Source organism: Camellia sinensis, chromosome 8 (assembly GCF_055761805.1).
Source record: "Camellia sinensis isolate YWXY chromosome 8, ASM5576180v1, whole genome shotgun sequence".
NCBI lineage: Eukaryota > Viridiplantae > Streptophyta > Magnoliopsida > Ericales > Theaceae > Camellia > Camellia sinensis.
Window position 1 is genome coordinate 51378021 of NC_138968.1, and position 27075 is coordinate 51405095.

General features: G+C 40.8%; 1 protein-coding gene and 1 long non-coding RNA gene across 2 annotated transcripts; both read right to left on the reverse strand.

Moving 5' to 3' along the window:
* LOC114322442 (PHD finger protein ALFIN-LIKE 1) lies at positions 1-26277 on the reverse strand. The gene is made up of 5 exons (XM_028269745.2): positions 25906-26277; positions 25780-25812; positions 25428-25650; positions 775-895; positions 1-682 (listed from the first exon to the last, which is right to left on the reverse strand). Exons 1-5 carry the CDS (start codon positions 26003-26005, stop codon positions 431-433), a joined length of 729 nt encoding a protein of 242 aa, XP_028125546.1. The 5' UTR covers positions 26006-26277; the 3' UTR covers positions 1-430.
* LOC145796923 (uncharacterized) lies at positions 10946-12102 on the reverse strand. Its single transcript, XR_014337668.1, has 2 exons — positions 11421-12102; positions 10946-11307 (listed from the first exon to the last, which is right to left on the reverse strand). It is a non-coding gene; the product is annotated as an uncharacterized LOC145796923 (long non-coding RNA).
* Positions 26278-27075: the final 798 nt, after the last annotated feature.

A 27075-nucleotide genomic window follows, 5' to 3' on the forward strand; every position in this document is an offset into this window, starting at 1 on the left:
TTTCTTGTTTGTACTTTGAATAGATAAAAATATAAATTATAAACCTTTAAACCAAGTAAATCAAATTATAGCCCTTCATGATGGAAATGGCAACAGATAGATACGATACAAAGGCCCTAAACAAACAAATTACAAACCAACATTCTCTTAAAATTGAAACCAACGTACATCAAACATTTATAATCTTATACAGAAACATCAAACAGGTATGCTTCGCAAGGGCAGCAAGCCCGAACCTTGAACTTCGAAGAGATATGATCGCCAATAAACAATTGTAGCAACTAACGGACCCTCAAAAAATAAGAGGACAAGAAGGGTCGAAACTTGAGAGAGAAGGACAAGAAGCTTTACTAGACAACGGAACTGGTTTAGAGCCCCTAATAGTCAACTAAACAATCAGGTTAACCCATCCAAAAGCTTGATTCAGCCACTACTGCCTGCTCTTCTTTGTGCTGCAAGACGGGCATTTGTACTGCTTGATATTTTCTGCCTTGGCTGGTGTTATTTTTACGCACTTGCCGTGGAACCACCTCTCACAAATGTCGCAGCCTATCCAGAACTCATCACCGCTGTAATTTCCCCCACAGCTCCCACAAAGGGTTTCACCGTGTTCATCTTCATCCTCCTCATAACTCTCATCATATAGCTTCAGATTGTTTTTTGACTGTCCATCACTTGATCTCTGCAGTGCAGAGTTCAGGGTTTATACAACCATGTCATGATTCAAGGATGGAGAAGAGAAAAAACTATCTTTTATGTAATTGAACAGTTTACCTTAGTGCTGATTTTGGATTTGCTTCCGCTATCCATACTTGGCTTGTCCTTTACAGGCTTCATCTCTTTTACGACTTCAAATGTGGTAGGAAGATCATTTATCAAGCTAAATAAACGTTTCCTGTTTAAGTGAAATGAACAAATGTTTTCATTAATGGTCTCCTAAAGAAACTTGATTCAACACATTGTATGAGTTATGTACCCAAAGAAGAGAAAGAATAACAAAATGAAATCAGCATGCCAGGCAGTCATAGTGATGGCCCCCCAATAGGAATATCTCCATGCCTAGATTATGCATCGAGAAAGAAAAAGAAAAAAGAAACAGAAGGAAGTTGGGCAGGGAGGGAGGGAGGGAGGGAGGGAGCTGTTTGGGAAGGTGAAAACCAGTTTTAGTGTGCATTATCCTGCTCCGCTAGTTTGGTGGCAGCATTAAATCCCCATCACTAATTGTATTTTATCCATCCACTTTTGATGAATTCTAGAACCCATTTAAATGTGGGAACCCTAAGAACAAAAGAGATTTTCTTTCATCAACTTCTCAGAGAAACAACATTCTCTAGAGGTCTCATGAATTGTACCTGCCCATCCTTTGCATTCTTTATTCAACAAGTCACAAATCAAAAAACAGCATTGAAGTAGTAGAGCAAACTCTGTTCTTGAAGTGCTTTCTCTAGATCTAGTCTGTCTTCTTAATCACCTTTTCTTCATTGGCATCCTTTCGGATCAAAACAACTAATAAAACCAAACAAGTCTGTAGGATCAAGAACCCTAGAAATGTTATGATGTAGCATGACCTTCATGACGAGTTCTTCAAGTATGTTATGGACAAAATGATACAATTATTTGTGGGTTTTTTTTTTAATATTATGAGAGAGAGAGAGAGAGAGAACATAATATGGGAGGACGACACTAACGAGATTAGATGAGAAAATAACATAAAGGAGAAATGAGGAGATAGCAAGAAAGTCAGAGGAATCAAGTAGAAGAGATGAGAGAAAAAATTAGAAATAAATGAGAGAGAAGATGTGAGAGAAAAAGATGAGATGAAGAGTAATGAAGAGAGCCGGAGATAAAGAAGAGAGAGATAGAGAGGAGAAGAGAGTATCAACCTAAGAAAAGAAATAGATAATGGTAAAGAAGATTGTAAACCCACAATCAAATCAAATCTGAACTTTGTTTATCTGTGGGAGATCAAAATTGTAAACCCGCAATTGTTTTACAGCAATATAGCCTATACAGCTCAAGAAAAATCCAATAACTCATAGAAACCTTGTTAAAAAACCCTTCCTACCCAACATAGATACCTAGTTGAACTTAAATCCTATCACCAAAGCCACTGACAAGTCCTAAAAGGAAGAAAATACAGCAACAATATCTATAAAAAAAAAACATATCTAAAAACTTTTCATAATATTAATCAATTAAAACTACCAGAAATCTTGTCATTTCTTGTGCGTGGCTAAATCAATCACCTTTTGTTGCAGAAAACTCGATCTCGAGTTTTGCCAATCTTCACCATTGAGAAGATTCTTAATCAAAGGATCTTTGGTTTTGATACCAAATTGATGTAGCACGACTTTCAACAGATCTCTTTGAACTTGTAATGAGCAAAATGATATGAAGATTTTTTTATATAATTACAAGATACATATGAAAACAATGAAAGAGAGAAGATAGAATATAGGAAAACAATGAGATAAGATAGCAGAACATAAAGAAGAGAGAAGTGATGCCAAGAAAGTCAAAGACGATTTAAGAATGAGAGAGAGAATAGAGATATATGAAAGAAGAGATACAACACTCATAGTCAACACCCCTATGTTTTATAAACCAGACCGGACCGGCCGATTCGACCAGTTGACCCATCAACCAGTCTAGGTTCCAGTCCAAACATACCCTTTAACCCGTTTCACTTCGAAAACCAGCCTCCTTTAATTGAACTAGTCAAACCAGATGACCCAGTACCAGTTCAATCGAACCAGCGGATTGGAAACTGGCGCTTGCTTCTGCAAAAAACAAGCTCCAAGTTTTGAATACAAGATCTCAAGCAAGATGTTTGAGTACTTTCCATAAAACCACAATACTCCTTGTTGATAAATGTACCATATATTTTATTTATTGTGTGCATTATTTATATCTTTATTACATTTTTTTCAAACATCATGTCTACTTAATATATTTTATAATTAATAAATATATTTATATTTATATTTATATTTATATTTATATAATTATTAAATAATTTTAATATATTCATAAAATAACTATGACGTCACGGTTCTACCTGACGATTGAACCAATGGCCCATCCACCCAATTCATTTTCCGGTTTGCTCACCGGTCCGGTTTTTATAACATTGGTCAATACATTACATAAAAGCCTATTTATTGGCAATCCTAAACCCTAATAACAAGTTACCAAGAATAAAACATGAAAATACTTGAATCCAAAAAAACCTAAATAAAATAATACTAAAACCTATAATAAACTAAACCCAAAAAAACCTAAAATAAAATAATACTAAAACAATATCAAATCTCCAATTTATTCTTCATTCAAATCATTGCTCCTTGGCTAAGAAAAACTCTTCTCTATAGAGTGGCAATAGTAAAAGTACTCCAAGAAATTAAGCTCATGCCAGCAAAACACTTCCTCAACAAGATAATACAAAGAAGCACCATGTAAGAAAACAATGTCTCGACTCTTTATGGCATCATAAACAAATATCTGCAGAATGATTGAGAAGAAGAACCTAGAAGAATATATGGTGGTGAAAATGTAGCAACTCCAATAACAACACCAACAAATAAAACAGAAGGTTTTGAAGTTTCTTGATCAAGTAACATATCCTCGTCTATTTGAAACATTGGAATTGGAGCAATATTTGAATTCAATGGTAAATTAATAAAACATGCACTAAGTGTACATTCAAGAATAGCAAAATCATGACCACCAAATATTAACATGAAACAGTTCGATGAAGAATAAGTTTGAGGTGAAGGGGAATTGGTAATGCCCTAGTGCTTATTATAATCAAGAGAATCCTCAAGAATATTATTAACACTACTAGGCAAAGAAACAGGATTAAGGGACTCATTAGCCAAATGATTAGAAACAGTTTCAAGTGAATTCTAACCTTCAGACAAAAAGACAAGCAATGGACTCAAAAGAAGTAAATGATACGATAGACTCAAAGGATATCTCATTAGTAAAATCAATGACCGAGTGATTAAAACATTTCTTCAAGGTTTTCCATTTTAAAATCGTTGGATCCCTTCTTATATTAATGTGATTGATGTGTAGAGATGCCTTTGATACATTTTGCATAGAACAAACCAAGAAATACGTTGAATATTAAATTGGTTTAATAGACAAATTTAATTGGTTTTGGCTTATTCACTCCCTCTAGGGCCCAACTAGTTCATCTCAACTCTTTCACAACCATTCCCATCAGTGTCAGTATGAAATGAAACTCACATTATTATCACCTAAAAATAGGCCAAACATGTTACTTGCAATTAATTAGTTCAATAGGGGAAACCAGAGGCATAGTTTCATATACCTTTGAAGTCAAGATAGCAAGTTATAGTTTGTACAAAATATTGTCATTCAGTAATCTTTGTCAATCGATCATTGGCTATCATAGCAGTCTCTGCTTGGGTAATTCCATTATCATTTTAAAAAGTGTACAAAACAACTTGAACTCAAGACAACGTAGATTCATGACAAAACTTTATCCAAAAATTTGACAAATCAAAGGGTATGATTTCTGATATGCTAAAAAGCATGGACACATGACACGACACAGACACGTGGACATACAAATTTTCAAAAAAATGCATGATATGACACGCAAGGGACACATGCGAGACATATAATTTTATATATATTTATTTATTCTATGTCAAATATTTATTGTCGTCAAATTTATCAACCTTGGGTATGCCACTCCGGTGCAAAGATTGAAAAAGTAAATGAGCCACAGCATGTCCCTAACATGTCCCCAACGTGTCCGACTAAAAATGGTAAAATAAGAGACACTTCCTCTAGTGTGTCCAACACATGTTCGGAGTGTGCCCGGCACATGTCCACATCAGCCACCAATATGTAGCATCTGAAGTGGTGACCATGCTTCATAGAAAATATGTGAGAACTCCTATTAAAGGATGGGAAATACATAGGAATGATGTTTCCCAATCACAAAATATTATAGATTGATCATTAAGATTCCTAACCAAATGTGAATTTAAAATAGTCTTGATTATTCCCATATTTATTCTGATCATAAGTTTTAAGAGCATCTCTAGTGATTTTGCCATTTTGGCAGTGTCAAACCAAACATTTTGGTATGGTACGGTACCCAAATTCTAAAATTGAGCAATGTTGCTCCAATTAGTCAAATTTCATTCCTTCTATTTTACTTACACAATGAGAAATACAAATGCCATATGTTGGCCCTATCATTAAAGAAGTAGAGTTGGCAACGTTAAACTGTGTGCTAAGTATGCCACAAAGTTCAGCATGGCTAAATTATAGCATCTTTGCATGTCAGTAAAAAGCTTTTTTCTTAAAATCTTGCTAAATTTTGGCAATGGCAACTCATTGGCATGCCATTAGAGATCCTCTAATGTAAGAGACTTTAACTAAATTAAATTGCAACATCGTAAGAGAAATCACTTCAATTGAAAAAGCCAATGTTTAATTAGAAAATTATAAATAACTAAAAATAATAAAAATAAAAATAAACAGAATTGAAGTAGCTAACATCATAATGGTGAAAACCAACCAAGCCTCTTATCAACTATTCCAGGACCTAGATCTCCAGTCCACTCGATCAGAGTTTTGCTTCAGGTGAAGAAAGGGTAAGCCTAGTTCTTTCGGGTTCTAAGACCAGAGAGGGTCATTTATTTCACTGCATTAAAAGCACTCTAATCTCCCATTATAATTCCATGTACATGCAATATGCCTCTGCTCTTCAGCCCTTTCATATCTTCCATCTATATCATAAGTTTCACTTTCCCCATCATAGACATATTGGTCCACAACAGTCCCTTGCATGACTAAACATCCATTTGTAGAACTATAAAACTAGAACTACTACTTTTCTCATATCTCTCAGTGGGAAATACAGTCTGTGAAAGCTTGGTCATGGACCTTCTCGGCCCGTTTGTTTTCAAAAGTAGAATGGAGAGGATTAATAGTGAGGGGATTGTTAGTGAGGGGATTGATAGTGAGGAGATTAATAGTGAGGAATTGTTAAATTATTTTTATATAAAATAATAAAACAAATAAAAAAATATAAAAAAATTAAACATTAATATTTTTAAAAAAATTCCCAATATATAAAAAAGTAAAAAAATAAAAAAATTTCTAATCCCCTCACTATTTTTCTAATACCATCTCTACCTCCTCATTCCCAATCCCCCTTCCAAGGCCTTTACTAATACCAAGGGATTAGGAGTCCCCTCTCCATCTCTCAAAACAAACACCCCATATAGTAGTCCCACCTCGCTATCAATCCTAATCCCCTCCCTATAACCCCAAACAAACGGGGCCTCTGAAAATCATGGTTGGCACTAAGATGGCATGAGAGTTGGAACAGCCTTAAGAGTAGAGAGAGAGTGGCAGTGCAGGAGGATAGCCTCTAATGTATGGAGGAACCCTCTTGTGTGTCGAAGAGCTTGTTGTATATGGAGGGGAAGACCTACTTTTATAGGAGAGTTGGGCCATGGAAGCTAGCATACTTTTGTGGGATGCGTTGAGTAGAGGTGATACACTTCTCAAGGTATCACATGACTTGGTCATCTTAGTTTTTGTGCAGAGGCCTCTCTCATGTCTAAGACTATTCAAATGGGGTTACCCAGAGGGGTGAGCTGGATAATATTGATGATCCCTCAGCTCTAGCTCATCCACAAGTACACTTGGTGATACCATGTGGGGTAATGTGTCGCTCAGGTGCCCTATGAACGAGGCATTGAATCTGAAGGGGTCCCAGGCCTTGCTCTCAGCCTAAACAGGCTATATAGCATCAGGGTGTCATTTTGGAGTTGGAATCTTGACAAGACAAGGTGACTACCAAGCATGCGAGGTGAACCAACATGAAATGCCTAGGCAAGTGCAACCCCTTAGCAATGACTCAAATAACTAAAAGCTCTTAATCAAAAACCATGGTAACCATCGCGCACTAAATTAATAAATAGGGAACTGCATTTTGTGTAAAATGAATTTGCTTGAATTGTTCAGCAGACATGTAATTTTTTAAACCCAAATCACCAATTTAGTTGCATTTAACAATCAAAGAGTAAGAGGATTTTTTGAGGCCGTCTGATTCTTGAGAATTTAGAAATCAAAATAATTGACAAATTCTTTTTTTTTATTTTTTAGATGGTGAAGGATTTGGAGATTCTAGATTTCAAAATGTCATGACTACTAAATTTCCTCCTTTTAAATTTGGGATTAAAAATAAGTTACTTCTAGAATTAAAATATAAATACTACAACACAAATCAAACAAATATAATGATACAGCAATCTCTCTCCAACTCATGGTGGAAACATGTCCTAGGTAGGTTTATGTGATAACCCCATCATGTAATACTTTATATTTAATTAATGACGGAGATTTGAATTTTCACTGCCTACTATTCTGATTTAATTTGGAAATTATGAAAATTATAGAGACTGATTCGTATACGATTCTATTGAAGATTTAGGGGTTATTTGAGATGTCTTAAATAAGTGTACTTTTTGTCTTTTTGGACTAAAAAGTTGAGGGAAAAAATATGGATGTTTGGGTTAACTTTTTGACTTTTTACGAAAAAATGTGTATTAAAAAATTATATAAATAAGTGTATAGGAGAATTTAGTGAAGTAGCCCATACAGTTTGGGCAGTGTAGTGGGCTGGTTAGGAAATGGGAAATGATTGCCTCCTTTTCGGGCTTGAATTGGACGGTGTTGTTCGGACCGTGGGGGCCCACCACAGGGTCCCGTTTTGCTAATTGAAACCGTTCAATGTGTAAAACCCGTCAACTACTATATGCTTGTAAAAAATCACGTTGATTGGATATCAATAGTTATCTAATCGTGTTAGTTTTTTTATCAACTGTTAACTATAACACCATCCATTTTTTATACAAAATTAATTTGATCATGTAGTTAGCGATATCCGATCAACGTGATTTTTTATAGGCATATATTACTAGACGAGTTCTACATATTGAACGGTTCGTAAGGGGTCCCCATGGGCCCAACATTACCATCGAACTTAGTGAATATATATATGTAATTTTTTTTTTGTTCATTTCTCTATACTTTCCTTTCACGTCAGTACCTTGAGTGGTGTAAAGTTGGTTTGTATTAAAATATTATGTATATTAATTTTTTTATATTTTTAATTTGTAAATAGTGATGACTTTTTTATTTTTTTTTGTAACTTTTTGACTTTTTGGATTTTTTTAAACACCCCAAACTAGGCCTTATTTTGGAATTAGAAATTGAAATCCTAATTGGCTCAAAAAAAAATAATTAGTGAGTTGAATTATTTTAATTTCGAGTATCGGACCATAGAGGAGTTTAATTAAATATTCGATTCAGACTTATAAAATTAAGATTTGATTAATTGGGTCTGAATTAGAGTTAATTACGTTATGAGGAGTGGGAATTAAGATTATTGCGAATTAAATTTATTTATAAGGGATTCAATTCAAGTATATAATTTATTGACGGAGACCTTAAGTTTGACCTGAAATTGAAGGCCTTACTGATGTGAGAAATCAAATTGATGATGGAAATAAGCTTAATTTGATATTTAGCCTTTTGGGAGTTTGATTAAAAAATCTGATTCAGACTAATAAATTTAAATATAATTAATTGGGCTCTAATGGAAGTCAAATTAGGTTAATTAAATTTTGTGCGACTTGTGATTAGTCATGATTAGTTTAATTATATCGTCGTTATGGAATTACATGTCCAAGGATGTGAATTATAAGGATTTGAAGTTATATCTGTTGATTGTAGAAAAATCTATTGAAATTATAGCTTCAAACGGAAAATTGAGGACCTTAGAGGTGCCGGAAAATAAAACTAATTGGGCCTCATTTGGCAAGTAACTGTTTTAGCCTAAAAGTCAAAAAGTTATTAAAAAAACCAAAAAGCCAACAACTTATACCAAAAAGTCAAAGATTCTTTTTTCTCTCTACTTTTTGCACATCTTTTCGTAAAAAGCCCAAAAATATCCCAAACATACTAGTTTTTTTTCTCTCATATTTTAGCCAAAAAGTTACTAAAATATTCCCAAACGAGGCCTAAATATTTATGATCAGCATGATGTTTAGAGCCCAGTATGAAGTTTTGTAAAAATTTAATTCAGAATGAATTAAATTGATTTTATTAAATATTATATTTTATATACATATATATATATATATGAGAGTATATGGGCCTTAATTGAGATAACAAAGAAGATATTTTGGGAGAGAAAGGGTTCTGAAGAAGATAAGAAGAACCAAAGGAGAGAGAGAAAGAAGATAAAGAAGAGAGGAAAGAACAGAGGTTCAAAGAATTGCATCAAAACTCAATTCTTAACAAGTCCAAGGTAAGATTCCTGACTTAATCTCTCTGGAAAAGCCTCCTATTATTAAAGATTAAGAAGACATTAGGATTAATTTGAGTTAGAAACAAAGTTATGGAGGAAGAAAATGGAAAAGAAAGGTTAGGATGAAGAACAAGCTAAGTGCCCATGATTCATGCTAATTCCATCTGGGTTTTGATATTTTTGATGCATTAGAGGCTTTATCTTCATGTATCTATATGATTTCTAAGAGTTTGAAAGCTTGATTCATGCTTTGAAAGGGTGGAAGTGAGAATTTGAAGAGAAAAGAAATAGAACTCATGAATTCCTTAAGAAAAACATATGTTTTGATCTTTATATCTTGGAACTAATTATATTTAGATACATGTTTCATTTGAGAAAGCATGGATTTTGATACGATAAATGTTTTCTCTAAAAATGATTTAAGATACGTTTCGAAATTTTAAGACATGTTTTTCTAATGTTAAGAACATCATTCATAAACCTCTTTACTTTCTTATTAGTCACTGGGCTCTAACTCACCCATATATATATATATATATATGTAGGTGAGCAATCGAAGGATCAGCATTAGAGTTCATCCTAGAGTCCACCTCTCCGTCAAGCCACCCATGAAGTGCCTCCGTGTAGAGGCATAGTGTTATTTCATCAAGCCCAGTTTTGTTTAAAGTCTTTCATATAGTGTGCGAAATATGCATAAGCTCTGTCATTGTATATGTAAATATTGAAATTGTAGTTAAATGGTTTAATTATTTCAGGTCATCATGTATGCATAGCTCAATGGACATTTATTATTTTTGTTCTGCTTCTGCTTAAGGTCCCGTTATTGAATAAAAAAAATTTTGAAATTTTGTCTTTGAGGCCTAAGTACATGCCGATCATGGCCTAAATCTTTAGGGGCGAGTTTGGGTCAGAAGAAGAAGAAGTTATTTCGTCAAACCCAGTTTTGTTTGAAGTCTTTCATATAGTGTGAGAAATATGTATAAGCTCTGTCATTGTGTATGTAAATATTGAAATTGTAGTTAAATGGGTTAATTGTTTCAGGTCATCATGTATGCACAGCTCAATGGACATTTATTATTTTTGTTCTGCTTCTGCTTAAGGTCCCGTTATTGAATAAAAAAAATTTTGAAATTTTGTCTTTGAGGCCTAAGTACATGCCGATCATGGCCTAAATCTTTAGGGGCGAGTTTGGGTCAGAAGAAGAAGAAGTTATTTCGTCAAACCCAGTTTTGTTTGAAGTCTTTCATATAGTGTGAGAAATATGTATAAGCTCTATCATTGTGTATGTAAATATTGAAATTGTAGTTAAATGGTTTAATTGTTTCAGGTCATCATGTATGCACAGCTCAATGGACATTTATTATTTTTGTTCTGCTTCTGCTTAAGGCCCCGCAATTGAATAAAAAAAAAAATTGAAATTTTGTCTTTGAGGCCTAAGCCCATGCCGGTCATGGCCTAAATCTTTAGGGGTGGGTTTGGATCGTGACAGTTTAGGTTATCCTTTGCCATCACAAAAATCCAAGATCAAAAGGAATAATGCTAATGTCAATTATGTTGTATGTGAAGAAGAAGAAGAAGAATAAGAAGAAATAGCATCGTGATTGGTATAGATTTACAAAAATAGCAGCATGATTGGTATAGATTTACAAAAAAATAATTTCAATGGCAGCAAGAAAGGAGAAAAGGCCACAGAGGAGAAAATAGTCTTAAAAGACGGTGAATTGCCTCAAAAGAGAATGTCTAAACAAGCTATTTCTCATCAATATTCTTTTACCGAACCCATTTGAATACATAAATCCAAGGGAAGACCGATTCCGTCGCAATGGGCAAAATGAAAATTAACATTTATTCCATTTACACAAGTTGGTAGTGTCTGTGGAGAAGTGGTTTGGAAATACTCTTCTGATCTTGGGGGATGCTTGTGATCCTCAGCTAGCCACCTGAAAGAGAATTAACAATCCGGGGGTGCCGGAATTAGCACTCCGACAGGCAAGTCAGTCTCTGCTCTCTGAATTACTTGTATTTTAAGTTAAGTGTAATAGTTCTCACATACCTTTTCTCTGACTGATGATCCCATATTTATAGTATTCTTTTTGGGCCTCATGGCCAGGCCCATTCATGATCGTTTACACGTACTTATACTCGGCCTTTGCTCTACTGGCTGGAGTGCCGGTTACTTTATTCGGCTCTTCGATTGACTAAGATCAATGCCGAATAGAAGCTACGTTCCAGACCGGATGGGTCTACTCGTCCCTATTGATCTAATTATATTCGGCTCCCACAATTGTCCCCCAAACACCCCACTAGTATCAGTTAGTCGGCGTGTTTGGTTTCTAGCCTGGGAAGTCAAAAATTCGACGGTTAATCCTCTTCCCAATGCGTGTCAGAACGCGCACACGCTTTTTGGTCATTGTAACGCTTTCCCGCCCCTTCGTACACTACCTCCATTTAATGTGATTTGAAATTGTCTCTTTGAATGTATGTTCTGAGTACTCAAAGATATCTGGTTCGCCTTCTAGTGCAACTTCTTCACTTCGCAGCTTCTGCAACTCCTTGCTTCTCGTTTTTTCTCTTCACCTCCTGTAAGTTTTCTTCTCCCTCATTTTCGATCTCGCTTCCTTGTTTGCTTTTAGTTTTCCATAATCCTCGTACTGGTTGAGATGGCAAAACATCTGAAGGAGATCCTTTCAGCGGACCGAGTCTCCAGCTTTCGTCGCCATTTTTCCATCCCTAGCGATGTCTACCTGTCACTTTTGGCAGACAGCACCACTGACATGGAAAGGGATGACGAGAGCACAATCGTCTTTCCCCTCCTGTCAATTGCTGAGGGCGAAGTCCGTTTTCCACTTCATCCGTTTTTTAGAGTCGTTTTACAATACTAGGGTCTAATCCCTTCCCAGCCCAACTTGAATTTCTTCCATATCATAATGGGAATTATAGAGCTGAATCGGCATCTTAGGATTAATTTAGGTATACCCGCCGTTCGGCATTGTTATGTCCTAGCCAAATCCACTGGCCGGCTAGGACGTTACTTCCGTAGAGCCAAGGATACTGATCATCACTTGGTGACCATGCTTGCCAGCTCTGGCAAGCGTGTCGATGATGTGATGGTCGTTTTCCGCAGCAATTGGGAATTTGGCGAAGGTGAAGATCGTCTAGACCCGGTGCAAAGGCGAAAAGGCGAACCAGGTGGCCAATTAGACCAATTTTGTTTCTGTTATTTCCATATCTGTACTCGGCACTATATATATCTAACTGTTTTGTTTGTGCATGCAGGCACTTGAAGAGAGTGTTGGTTTCAGACGACGACGTCGTGCTCGCAGAAATCAAAACTGCGCTACAGTTCGTTGGCCGTCCAAACCTTCAAAAACAGGGGAGGGCGGCCCACATTCTACTTCGGTACAAGCTGACTTACACGACATTCTCGGCTACGGACAACATTCCAATCGCGCGAGGCGACAACCATCTCACAGCCCTCATCTTCCCCAGCTTCAAGAACTTGAGACAGATTAGTTTAGAAACATCCGACTCTGAACACGTAGAAGAACAAGAGGTCGAACCAATCGATGAGGACCCGGACCGGTTAGCAGCGGAAGATGACGAAGCTATTAACTCGGCCTTTGAGGAAGCCGGGTTGAACTCTTCTGACCCTCCGTCTACATCAGGCCGAGAGGACGCCTTCGAAGATATTTTTACAAATTTGGGAGACCTTCCCGGCGATTATTCTGAGGATATGGCTAAGGAAAGTCTCACGCAGATGGCACGAAGGAGAAACGCCAAACGCATGGCCGCCCGACAAAAAGCCGAGGCCATCTATTCCGAACTTGTCCTAACTGAATCTGTCAAACCTATTGTTGTAGAAGAAACGGCTCACGTTGACGTGGCCGAGGTGGAAAAGGCGGTCGATCTTCCGAATCCAGAAGAACGGTCGATTCCAGATCGGGGAGAGAAACGTGCCGCCGAAGGAGAGGTCGGCTCTGAGGAGAACCCTGCCGATAAACGGCTACACTTAGAGGAATTGGATGTGGTTGTTCCTTTCGTTGTTCAACCAAAGATAAAAAACATGCCGATCTCCTCCGAAGAGTCGGCCTTGAAGGATCCCGCTGTAGCTTTGAGCTTGGCTGCCTCGGTCTCGTTGCCAGCTGACAAGGCAACCTTTCGCGCGGAGCCGGATTTTGTAGCGATAGCATTAGCTGCCCAGTCGGCCCTCCTGGCATGTAACTTCATTGCAACTCCTTGTTTTGGTTTTGTTTGCAAGCGGTATTTGTTGGTATGTGACGATCCCAACTTGTTTTGCAGACGGTCAGAAGGATTGCCGAATTAGGCCACCGCCAGCACGATTCCGTTGAAAGGATTGGCCGTTTGGAGTCAGAAGTGGAGGGTCAGAGGAGTAGGGCCGAGTTTGAGGCGATGAGAGCGACAATGGAAAGTGTATGGGCCGAAGCAGAAAAGGAAAAGGCGCGGACTGCCGACCAACTAAGAGCGGAAGCCGAGGAGAGGGCTAACACGAGCGAGGAATCGCTCAAGTTAGCCAAGGAGGCACATGCCAAGTTGGAGGCCGAGTTGGCAGAGTTGAAGGCGGCGAAGGAGAAAGCCGACTCCGAGGCGTCCGAAGCATTCGAGGCTGGGAAGAGCGCCGCTCTCGAAAACTATGTAGAAGAGGTCCCCAAATTCGAGAATCGAGGATTCAAGCATGGCTGGCTCAAAGCCCTTGCTGCCGCTGGAGTGACATTGGACATGTCGATTCCATACGAGCAAGTGGATGTTGAGCCGCTTGAGTCTAATGGCGAGGATTGATTTGGGGATCACTTTAGCTACTTTCAATGTACCTTTTTGCAATCATGTTTTGTTGTTGTTTTTTTTTTTTTTTTTTTTAACAACTATTTGCTTGGGATAATTTTCATGTATAAAATGACGACAATGCTGTACTCAATTTATGAATGAATATTTTCCTTACTTTGCATTATTTCCTATATTTAATTGTGGTTATTAATGAAGATTACTGTTTTGTTTTTGGGTAAAACTATTGATGTCTCTCGCGCGTCAGACAAACGTGGTGTAGACTTACCCAATATCATTAGTTCATGGGGCTTAGGTATTTGGCCGATCGTATTAATCGGTCGGCATTAGGCTTAGGTATTTTGCCAATCAGATTAATAAATCTACCCTTGCCCCAGCCAATGTATGAACTACTTAAGCCGAACAGAACGAGTTCATGGAGTGGCTGCAGCACAAATCGGTCGGCATTAGGCTTAGATATTTTACCGATCAGATTAATAAATCTGCCCTTACCCCAGCCAATGTATGAACTTCGAAAGCCGAATATCACTTCTAAATTGGAATGAATCAATAATGTTAGCGGTTGCTGGAGTGCGCGCATTGATGATGTCGCCTCGGGAGTGAGGCGCACTCCCGAGTGATTAAAAAGGGGTTGGGAGATTCCATCTAGGTTTCATAAAGCGACTCGATTCTGCTCGTCTTTCGTGGCCGGAAAAGTATAAATGTCAACTAGACTTTTCTTTAATAGTAAGGGAGAAGGCAGGACTTTGGCGGAGCTAGATTCATCAATGAATCGAAGTGGTGAGCCTCCCCGTACGGGTGGTAGGGCACCTGCAGAGCACGAGAGGCGCCACTCTCCGCGTCGACGCAACAAGTCACCGAGGAAGGAGAAGCGCCAGAGGGGGAGTTCTCCTCGTTCGCGAGGTGAGTCCAGCGGACCACCACGCCCATTGAGCTTTTCTGTGTTCGTTGGGAACAAACCGATGACAAAGGCAGATTCCATCATCCGGGACCCGAACGTGGCGGTCGAATTCGCCCAATAGATTTTTCCGCCGAAAGTACAGCAATCGATGGTTGGTCGACCTGACTTCGAGGTGTTTCGAGAGGGCGTTCATGGGGTGGTGAAAGGGCTGTACACCGCCTATGAAATCGGCATGTGCCTTCGAGCTACACGACGAGAAATAAAGAAGAAGGATGAACGCATTCGAAGCTTGGAAGCTCACGCGGAAGCGGCTGAGCGAGAGCTAAGGAAGGTCAAGGCTGCTCAGACACAACCAGCCGTACAGGCTAACCCAATCGTGGAAGAAAGGGTGACCCAGTGGCTTATCAGTACTGCACTTGCCGATCGTGATACGACGAGCATGTTTGCCATAGAATCTGCGAAGGGGAGGGCTTATGAAAAAGGCTTCCATGAAGGCCGGAAAGTGGGGATAGAGAAGACCCGAGAAAAGCTCGCCGAGGAAGTTTGCCGATGTGAAAATCGTGGATTTAAACACGATTGGATCAAGGCATTTCAAGCCGCGAAAGCTCTCCGAGCGTCGGGCATTGATTCGGCGTTGCCACTGTACCAACGTAATCATTTTCCCTTTTCCGCCTTCGAAGTCGAGCAGAGTGAGGATGAGGGAGACGCCGGATAAGAATACTCATTTGTAATGCTCAAACGCAGGTTGCGTTTAAAACTATGTAATCATTGGCTAATCAAATAAAATGTTTTATTTTCAATGTTTGTTTCGTTGCAATTTTTATTCGGCACACACATGTTTGCATGTTGCGTTTCGTTGTGTAAATGTTTGAATAAATGTATTCTAAATGATTGAATAGACATTGACCGGCCCAAGTTAATCAAGCATTCCATTTCGAATGTTTATATGCTTTAATGTGTAAATGGTTTTTGCCGGCTCGACATAACAGAGCGTTCTTCATTAAATATTTATTCGGCATATACGCGTTACGCATGGCCCTGGCTCCAAATCCGGAGACTTTTTCGGTCCAAAGGCATTATGCGCCGATTAGGCTCCGAATCAGGAGACTGGCCAATCGTGATATCCACGAAGGGCGCTCCGAATACGAAGGCTTTATCGGCCCAAAGACGTCATGCCCCCATGGGGCTCCAAATTCGGAGACTTTATTTGGCCAATCGTGATATCCACGAAGGGCGCTCTAAATCCGGAGGCTTTATCGGCCCAAAGACATCATGCGCCCATGGGGCTCCGAATTCAGAGACTTTATTTGGCCAATCGTGATATCCACGAAGGACGCTCCGAATCCGGAGGCATTAACAGCCCAAAGACGTCATGCGCTCATGGGGCTCCGAATTCAAAGACTTTATTTGGCCAATCGTGGTATCCACGAAGGGTGCTCCGAATCCAGAGGCTTTATCGACCCAAAGACGTCATGCACCCATGGGGCTCCGAATTCGGAGCCTTTAACGACCCAAAGACGTCATGCGCTCATGGGGCTCCGAATTCGAAGACTTTATTTGGCCAATCGTGGTATCCACGAAGGGCGCTCCGAATCCGAAGGCTTTATCAGCCCAAAGACGTCATGCGCCGATGGGGCGTCGAATTCGGAGACTTTATTTGGCCAATCGTGATATCCACGAAGGGCGCTCCGAATCCGGAGACTTTATCGGCCCAAAGACGTCATGCGCCCATGGGGCTCCGAATTCGGAGACTTTATTTGACCAATCATGATATCCACGAAGGGCGCTCCAAATCTGGAGACTTTATCGGCCCAAAGACGTCATGCGCCCATGGGGCTCCGAATTCAGAGACTTTATTTGGCCAATCGTGATATCCACGAAGGGTGCTCCGAATCCGGAAGCTTTATCGGCCCAAAGACGTCATGCGCCAATGGGGCTCCGAATTTGGAGACTTAATTTGGCCAATCGTGATATCCACGAAGGGCGCTCCGAATCCGGAGGCTTTATCGGCCCAAAGATGTCATGCGCCGATGGGGCTGCAAATTCGGAGACTTTATTTGGCCAATCGTGATATCCACGAAGGGCACTCCGAATCCGGAGGCTTTAATCGAAACACTTTCAAACTGGATTTCGCAATGAGTAAACAAGGATCTTTGCATTACAAAAGTGGAGCGTGTACGCCTTGAACAATTCAGAACTAGTATCATTCCCCACAAGTCGGGTTTAATGATAGAATTTTCGTAAATGCGTTGAATTCCAAGGCCGTGGCAAACTCCTTCCAGACATGTCCTTAAGCCGATACGCCCCTACCCCTGCGATTGAATCGACCTGATAGGGGCCGTCCCAATTAGGGCCCAATTTTCCATCAGCCGATTTCCTGGCCGCTGGAAGTACTTTCTTCGGGACCAACTCTCCTGGTGTATAGCGGCACAGCTGAACACGTTGATTGTACAACTTGGCAAGTTGTTGTTGGTATCGTGCCATGGAGGCGAGGGCGCGATCTCTTCATTCTTTGATCAGAATCAGATCCAAAGCCAGCATCATGTCGTTTCGGCCCATATCAAAAACTTACGATTTCAGGGTTCGGTGGCCGATCTCCAGGGGTATGATTACCTGGGTTCCAAAGCATAAAGCAAACGGCGTTTCTCCAGTGGATCGCCTCGGCATAGTTCGATGTGCCCACAATACACTCGGTAATTCTTCGACTCATTTGCCCTTAGCTTTCTCCAGCCTCTTCTTGATGCCGTCCAAGATGGATTTGTTAGAGGCTTCGGCTTGACCATTGCTTTGGGGGTAAGCCGGCGTGAAAAAGTAGGGCCGGATACCATACTTGCTGCACAGCTCCCGGTAGACGCCACAATCAAACTGGGTGTCGTCTGCGATAAGAGCTCTTGGAATGCCGAATCATGTTATGATATTTCTCCACACAAAGCGCTTGACATCAGCATCTTGAATGTGCGTTAATGCCTCCGCTTCGACCCATTTTGTGAAGTAGTCAGTGGCGATGATCAAGTATTGCTTGTTCCCTGGGGCCCTCGGCAACAGTCCTACGATATCAAGCCCCACTAGGCAAACGGCCAGGGACTGGTGATAGAGCTTAACTCTTCAGCAAGCAGATGGGTTAACGAGGAGAACTTCTGGCCTTGTTCACATTTTTTCACATAGCATTCAGCATCAGATCTCATTGTCGGCCAATAATACCCCTATATTATAGCTCGATGGGCCAAAGAGCGCCCGCCAGAATGTGCGCTGCAACTGCCTTCATGTATTTTAGTCAGAAGCTCTTCAACTTTGTCCGGATGCACGCATTCTAGGTATGGACCAGAAAGGGACTTTTTATAAAGCTTTCCTTGCGGATCCAAGTAGTAACGTAAGGCTTTGTTTCGCAGCTTGTGCGCTTCTTTCTTGTCCTCTGGGAGCTGTTCGGAAGATAGGAATGCGGCAATGGGATCCATCCAACTCGGTCCAGATTCTATGACATTGATCTGGACTTCCTCTGAAGGACCAATGCTTGGCTCCGGAATGAAACCCACCTTGATGGTCCGTTTGATCTCTAAGTTAATGGCGGAGGCTAGGCAGGCCAGGGCGTCTGCATGCATGTTCTGGTCGCGTGTTATCTGATTCAATTCGTGATGGTCAAATTTTGCCAGCAAGGAGTTAGCCGTTTTCATGTAAGCCGCCATACGGTCATTTCTTGCCGCGTACTCTCCCTTCAGCTGATTAATCACCAGTTTTGAATCGCAAAATACAAGCAGACGCCGAGCACCCAGAAGATGTGCATTCCGCAAACCGGTTAGAAGGGCTTCGTATTCGGCTTCGTTATTTGATGCTTCGAAGCCGAGTTTGACGGCCTGCTCAATTACTGCGCCGTCAGGAGCCATGATTACTACTCCGGCTCCACTGCCCCGCTGATTAGATGACCCATCACAGTACAGCTGCCAAATGTCCTCGACATAAATTCTCCAGTTTGGCTTAGGTCAAATTTCATCAAACTTGAAGCTGGCAAGACCCTCGGTAAATTCGGCTACAAAGTCGGCAAGCACCTGCCCCTTGATTGAGGTTTTAGGTAGAAACTGAATGTCGTACTGGCCGAGTTCAAGAGCCCACTTTGAAACGCGACCTGATGCTTCCGCACTACGTAGTACTGATCGGAGGGGGTAATCTATTAACACCCCGATGTTGTGTCCCTGGAAGTAATGCATCAATTTTCTTGCCACCATGACCAAAGCTAGAATGAGTTTTTCCAGCGGCAGGTAGCATGTTTCGGCGTCGACCATTACCTTGCTTACATAATACACTGGCCGCTGCTCCCCCAGCTCTTCCTTTATCAGTACGGCGCTGACGGCCCGGTCGTAAACTGCCAGATACAAGATAAGCGGGTCGCCTGCCAAAAGTGTTGTCAGGAGAGGGACTGATCGGAGGTAGTTTTCAGACCGTTGAAAGCGGTTTCGCACTCGACGGACCATTCGAAAGCCTTGCCCTGCCGTAGTGTATGGAAGAATTGTCGGCAGCGGTCCGTGGAACGACTGATGAACCTGTTGAGTGCGACGGCCATCCCCATTAACTTCTAAACCTCCTTGACCGATCGAGGGGAGCCGAGTTCTAGGATTGCTGTGATTTGCCTTGGGTTGGTTTTAATTCTCCGGTGGTTGACAATGTAACCCAAGAATTTGCCAGAGCCGATCCCAAACGCACATTTGGAAGTGTTCAGCTTCATTCTGTATTTACGTAGAATGCCGAATGCCGAATGCCGAATGTCTCTTTCTAATCGGCTATATGATTCTGCTCTTCCTTGGACTTGACCACCATATCGTCAATATACACTTCCATAGTGTGGCCGAGTTGTTCCTTGAACATGGCAGTGACCAGTCTTTGGTAGGTTGTCCCTGCATTCTTCAGCCCAAAAGGCATAACCTTGTAGCAGTAGGTTCCTCTTGGGGTGAGGAATGCAGTTTTGTCTTGGTCCTCTGGATACATGGCGATTTGATGGTAGCCTCTATAAGCATCGAGAAAGCTCATACGTTGATGGCGTGCCGTCGCATCTACAAATTGGTCAATTCTGGATAGGGGAAAACAATCCTTGGGGCAGACTTTGTTTAGGTCCGTGAAATCGACGCATACTCGCTAAGTCTCATTTTTCTTCTTCACAACCACTGTATTAGAGAGCCATGTAGGGTAGGTCACTTCCCTGATTGTCCCGGCATCAAGCAGCCCATCAACCTCCTCAACGATGGCAGCACTGTGCTCTGCGCCTGACCGCCGGCTTTTCTAAGTGATCGGCTTACACTTAGGGTCAACATTCAAACGGTGTTGTGAAACGGATGGATCTATACCCGGCATCTCGTAAGGAGTCCATGCAAAGGCATCGAGGTTGCTGAGTAGGAAGGAAATAAGCTGCTGTCTGTCGGCTTGATTCAGGGAGGCGCCAACCATGAAGAACCTGTCTGGGTTTCCGCCGATTTCGACTCGATCTAGGGCTTCCGTGGCCTTTTCACTCGGGAGCCGCCCAACATCATCGAGGCTCTCCCAATCCGGTACCTCAATGGAATTCACTTGCAACTCCTTCGGCGTCTTTTCAGCAAGGATATAGCATGCTTGTGCAGACTTCTGTGAACCACGGATTTACTTAATGCCGCGAGCTGTCGGGAAGCGAAACAGCTGATGATAAGTGCTTGACACAGCCTGCATAGTATGCAACCAAGTCCGTCCCATGATGAGATTATATGGCGATGACAACTTCACGACCAAGAACTCCACATCCACTGTTTGGGAGCCCGCCCGAATGGGTAGTGTGATTTTCCCCAACGGGTACTCTAGATTGGCGTTGAAGCCGAATAGTGGATAAGGGGTCAGGGAGAGATACGATTCAGAGAAGCCGAATTTGGTGAATGTCTTGTAGTACATAACCTCCGATGTGCTCCCCGGGTCAATGAGTACGCGCTCAACTGTGAATTGGTTTACGCGTAACTCAATTACCAAGGGATTGATGTGGGGAAGTGTCTCTCCGGCCAAATCCGAATCATCAAAAGTAATGCTTGCAACTTCATGGGGCCGTTTAGCCAGAGTGAGTTGATTTTGAGGATCGGGATTCGACTAAATCGTATGCACCACGGATGAAATTGGCAGGCTGTATATCATGTGGATCACGCCGAGTGGAGGGGAATCATGTCTTAAGGCTATTGCTTTGGTTGAGATGCTTTTTCGGAGGTACTGCTGTAGCTGACCATCCTGCACCAATTCCTCCAGGTGATCCTTCAAGGCATAACAACTCTCAGTATCATGGCCATGATCCTTGTGATACTCGCACCGCCTATCCCGTTTTCGCGTGTCGGGAGGTCCCACCATTTTTTTACGGCCATTTGAAGAACGGAAGATGTTGGATTTTGGACATGACCGTACTGATTGGCTCTAACAACTCAGTATATTTCTTGTCGGTGCGCCTTGTGCGCCTACTATCGACTTGCAGCTGTTCATTTGCTCGGTGGGAGCATTGGTCGCTTGATCAGCGAGAATCCCGTCTCTTATCTCGTTTTGCCCGATGCCGCGGTTCAGGGCTCTGAGGTGCTACAAAATTTAATGGCTGAGCAATTTCAGTAGGAGCCGTCTTATTGGTCACATTTCCGGCTTTAAACCGCAAGGCATCATCTTCCACTTTACAGTATTCTTCAACTTTCTTCATCAACGACCAAACAGTTTTGGGGGGCCGTCTGGTCAAAGAGCTGCAGAGGGCACTGGCGGAATGTAGCCCCATCTTAAAGACGGTGATGGCCATGAAGTCATTGCAAACATCGTCTACCAGATTAAAACATTCCCAATACCTCGCCGAATACGCACGAAGGGTTTCCCCCGGTTGAATCTGCATTGCTCAGAGGGAATCGACTTGCTTTGGCTGGACCTCATTAGTGATAAACCTTGCCTTGAAGGATTTTTGGAGTTGGTGAAAGCTTTTAATCGAAGCCGGCTCCAGTTTATAATACCACCTGACAGCTAGTGGTCCCAAACTACTCGGAAATATTTTGCACATGAGAGCCTCATCGTCTGCATGCAGCGTCCTGGCTTGCTTATAATACCAGATGTGATCGGTGGGGTCTAATTTACCGTCGTACAAGGTGAATGACGGTGCTTTGAATTTCTTGGGTAGCACTGCCTTTGCAATCCATCATACAAAGGGATCGTGCTGGTCTTCTTCATCTGAACTGTTTCTTCTTCGCTTATGCCTTATACGGGGACTCTCTTCAGAAGAACTAGTAGTTTCAAGTCGCCCCTTCTTCTTGGGCTCCGAGGATAATGAGTCGGAGTCACTATCAATGTCATCTTGTCGGGCTCGAGGTCGTCAACCACCTGCCCTCAGAGGTTGTTCAGGATCTAGGCGTACAGCTTGTTTGGACTTCGCCACCTCCAAGGTCAAATCTTGACGGAGACGTTCATTCTCGGCGATCATGTTCTCTAACCTCTGTTCATTTTGCTTTGCTTGTTCCATGATCGCCTGCATTGTCTCATGCTCCGAAGTCGAGGGTGAAGCGAAGTTCAAGGCGCATCTTGCGACGATAGTCTCTGGTCCAAGCATGGTTGTTGGAGTGAGGTCATCTCTCTGCGTGGTTTCATCAGTGACTATCGGAGGGTCTTCTGTCACGCCCGCCATGGATGTATTTGAGTATTCCCACAAACGGCGCCAATTGTGGAGAAGTGGTTTGGAAATACTCTTCTGATCTTGGGGGACGCTTGTGATCCTCAGCTAGCCACCTGAAAAAGAATTAACAATCCGGTTAGGGGTGCCAGAATTAGCACTCCAACGGGCAAGTCAGTCTTTGCTCTCTAAGTTACTTATATTTTAAGTTAAGTGTAATAGTTCTCGCATACCTTTCTCTAACTGATGATCCCATATTTATAGTATTCTTTTTGGGCCTTATGGCCAGGCCCATTCATGATCCTTTACACGTACTTATACTCGGCCTTTGCTCTACTGGCTGGAGTGCTGGTTACTTTATTCGGCTCTTCGATTGACTAAGATCAATGCTGAATAGAAGCTACGTTCCGGATCGGACGGGTCTACTCGTCCCTATTGATCTAATTATATTCGGCTCCCACAGTGTCAAATTCTAAAACTCCAAAATTGCACACATTCTAAATAAAGAAAAAGGTGGCTCAAGAATAATCCATTCAATGCCCAATACCTTTAAGTTCAATCATGGCATCCCCAAACAAGTGCCCAAACTTGAAGAAGACCTCAAGGTTAGGTGCAATGGGCTTGTCACTCAAAAAGGCCTCATTGGCTACCAAATGTGCATTACTTTCAAAATTTTGTATCCAATATGTGCACGATATAATAGCGTATTTGGTTATGACTTGAAAGAGGGATTAGAACAAAAAGAATATGGCACCACCTAAGGAAGCTAACTAGCCAATAGTGCCAAGATAATTTGAGGATCCCATGCCAATAGACCGACTTGTGTCTAGTACACAAAGGATAATTTGCAAGGCCTAATTGAGCAAGAAAAATGTGCACCATATCAATGCTAACTTCGTCAAAGGCCTAACTCATCACTCTCCAAACAGACCAATTAGCTATTGGGGATGCCAAAACGAGGGCGATGGTCAGACAAAATGGTGGCACACCTTATGCAATATATCAAAATCCCATATAAATCTAACCTATGCATAAATCTGACATTCTGGGGACAAAGTTTGTTTTTAAAAAATAAAAATAAATTTAAAAAAATAAAAATAAATTAAAAAAAAGTTGATTTCGCAGCTAGATTATTTGGTGAGAGTGCTAACTAGTCAACAGCCTAGCTGGTTGTAATACACTAACACCATTACAAGCAAAATAGCATTATACAGTACAATTTAGGCCTCATTAAGTCTATTCTTCATTTTTCTTAATTTCAATGACAAAAACCTAACCCAAGTTTTCAAAGGCGCAATTGGGGCGCACAATGATGGGAAGTGTTAAAAACCACTCCGATGCTTGATTTTTTATGCAGACACCAGGTATGCGTACGCCTAAAGTTCCAAGGTGTTTGCCTCAACAGCACATCATGCACATTTTGCACGTAATTTGTGGAGGTGTGCAACCATTTGGTTTTGCAATAAAAATAATAAATAAATAAAAATCGAAATTAAAGGAAACTTGGCTGCTACAACTTCGAATTAAAGGAGATAATATTGAGAGACAATCGACTCTCTCTCACTTCAAAGGAAAGACTTGGCTACGACAACACTTCTCCGATCCCTAGGGTTTTTAGGTCTCTCTCTCTCTCACTTGCACTCGTTTTCTTGGCTGTCATGAGGAATTGAGGCTCCATGATTAGCCATGGTAGAGATGCGGGGGGGGGGGGGGGGGGGGGGGGGGGTTGGCGCGGTGTGTGAAGTTTGTTGACATTGTTTGATTGGCTTTTATTGTTTATACAGCTGTTGTGCTTGGTGGGTAATGCCATGTTATTTTGAGGTGGTGTTTACCTTAGGAGGCTTTGTCTGCTACTCAGCTTAGTGGGTTGGATTCCTATGATTGACCATGCAACTTCATGTGATTCATGTGGTAGAGACTGGATGTTGCAAAGACAGTTGATGGGGAACAAATGGTTGTGCTTGTACTTACAGATGAGGTGCATAATGATTGTGTTTGTGGTTCCTGTTGACTGTTTTGCTGGTAGAATGAGCATAACTTGGGCTTATGCATCACTAGCTTTAATCGGTCATTTTTTTTGTGTTGCCAATGTATCACAATTAGTTTCTTTGTCTTCATTCTTGATGGCAGAAGCAACTAGGGGCTATAATACATTGTCAATACATTATGTTAGCATCTTGTTTTTTGTCCCCACTAACCCAGTTTAAGGGGTAGTTCCAAAAAAAAAAAAAACCTAGTTTAAGGGGTGACATTGGAAATTATAGAGAGTTGTAGTTGCCTAGGGGCATGCCCCTTGTAAACATGTATATTTCATTGTTTTATTTTATGACTTACTTTCCCAAAAAACTATTCATTCATATATCAACAAAATTTAGTAACTAAAAACATCAAGCATCATCGCACTCCCAATGTAAAGGGCACAATACAAGTTCAAGAAAAGAAGAAAAGTCGATATAAACTTTTGGCAACTGGGAACTGAAAATATCCGGCTTAAGATTAAGACCCGTTTAACTGAAATTTAGATTAGCATTTAGGACTAACACAATGTCTCAGATGTATTCAACGAAGACATTAACTAATATTTTGACCCATAAAAGAGAACAATAACCCTTACAAGGAAAAACAATCTAATTGCTCCAACAATGTACAAAAATGCACTCAACATTCAAATTTGTAACTAGTATAGTAGCATGATACCAAGCAACAATCTACAGAGGCAAAAACAAGTGTACCTCTCATTGCGATTAAGGCGAGCTCCAAAATAGAAAGCAACAGAAAGCAACCAGGAATCAGTGTGCACAGCCACCAGCGACAGCCAGTCTTTCCGATTCATTCCATCCCTCGCAAAATTGATCCCCAATGCTGGCTCCGGAAGCTCCGGCGGAACTTCCTCCGCCGGTAGCGTCACTTCCCAGGTCTCATTCGGATGTCCGTACAAACACAAATTCTCCTTCTCTACAGACAGAACAAATCCAATCCAAATCAAAGTGACCAAATTCAAATATATACACATATTTACATACACAAACAAACAGGCAAATGCAGAGAAAAAAGAAAAGGGGGGGGGGGAGAGTTGTGATCAACCTGGATCGCAAAGTGAGTAGAACTCGTCGACATCTGAGGGGAAGAGAGAGAGAAGTGAGAAGATTGAAATTAGGGTTTGAGTATGTATATATATATATATATGTATGTATGTACAGAAGTGTATACCGAATGTGAGAGCCCGAATGACGCCGGCGCGACGACCGCTGTAGTCTTTGAAGATCTCTTCGACAGTACGGGGACTCGAAGAGATCGAAGGCATTTCCATGTCCGCTGAAACACGCGAAGATCGATTTGGGGGTGCTAAGTGAGTTGGATTCAGAGAGAGATCGAGGATTGGAGTGTTGTCAACATCGAGGGATTCGAGATTCGGTTGGGTATGGAGTAGGGGGGACAGAGAGAGAGGACGGGAGCTTGTTTCAGTCGGTTTGGATCAAAAACTAGGGCCGTTGAATAAAGTTTTGTACGGTGATGTTGAAAGGGTTAATTATAATCTACCTCTGTGGCTGAGTACAAAAACCCATTATCACCCCCCCCCCCCCCCTCTAATTTTGAAATGCACGAAGAGTTGTTTTGGAAAGTTGGTAGAAAGTGATTTTTTTGACTTTTAATTAAGTTTTTAGCTTTTTTTAGAAAAATGATTTGGGAAGTTAGTAAAAAGTGACTTTTGACTTTTTTTATTAATGTCTGTTTATGATGTCAAATCATAATAAAATGACCAAATTACCCCCATTTATTTAAAATATTTACAACTTCACCTATGTAACACATTTTGACCTATGAGGGTAAAATTATAATTTCACCGTTGGCTAAAAACTAACTTCCCAAATGAAAAAAAAAGACAAAAAAGCCAACTTTTGGCTTTTGTTACAAACCAAAAAAAGTGGCTAAAAGCCAACTTCCCAAAATAGCCCAAAATAGGAGAAAAAAGCAATGAAATGATTACTTAAATTATAAAAGAAAATAAAATAAAAGAAATAATTGTAATTTCTCTTATTCTTATTTGGATAAGTAAAAAATAAAATAAAATAAATGATTATGATTTCTCTCCTTCTTATTTCGTTAGATTTCATAAATTAAAAAAAAATTATTTTATGTTATATTATCAAAGTAATCTTTTTATATTTTCTATCATTTTATTTCTTTTATTTTTATAGGGATAAAATTTGTATTTTGAAAATATTAGTTTCTTTTCTCTCACAATCTCTCCACTTTTGAGAAGATTGAAAATGAAAGTTACAAGAGAAATAAGTTTTTCTCCATTTCTCCCAATTTCCCTCCACGTAAGTTATCCAAACAAGTAAGAAAAATACATATCTCTCAATTTTTTTTTTTTTC

Excerpts from the sequence above, each read along its gene's own strand:
- LOC114322442 (XM_028269745.2), bottom strand. The coding sequence starts at position 26,005 with ATGGAAATGCCTTCGATCTCTTCGAGTCCCCGTACTGTCGAAGAGATC. Across the intron at positions 25,813-25,905 it reads CATTCGGGCTCTCACATTCG|ATGTCGACGAGTTCTACTCA; the intron begins GTATACACTTCT and ends TCTTCCCCTCAG. Across the intron at positions 683-774 it reads AATCCAAAATCAGCACTAAG|AGATCAAGTGATGGACAGTC; the intron begins GTAAACTGTTCA and ends TCTGCACTGCAG.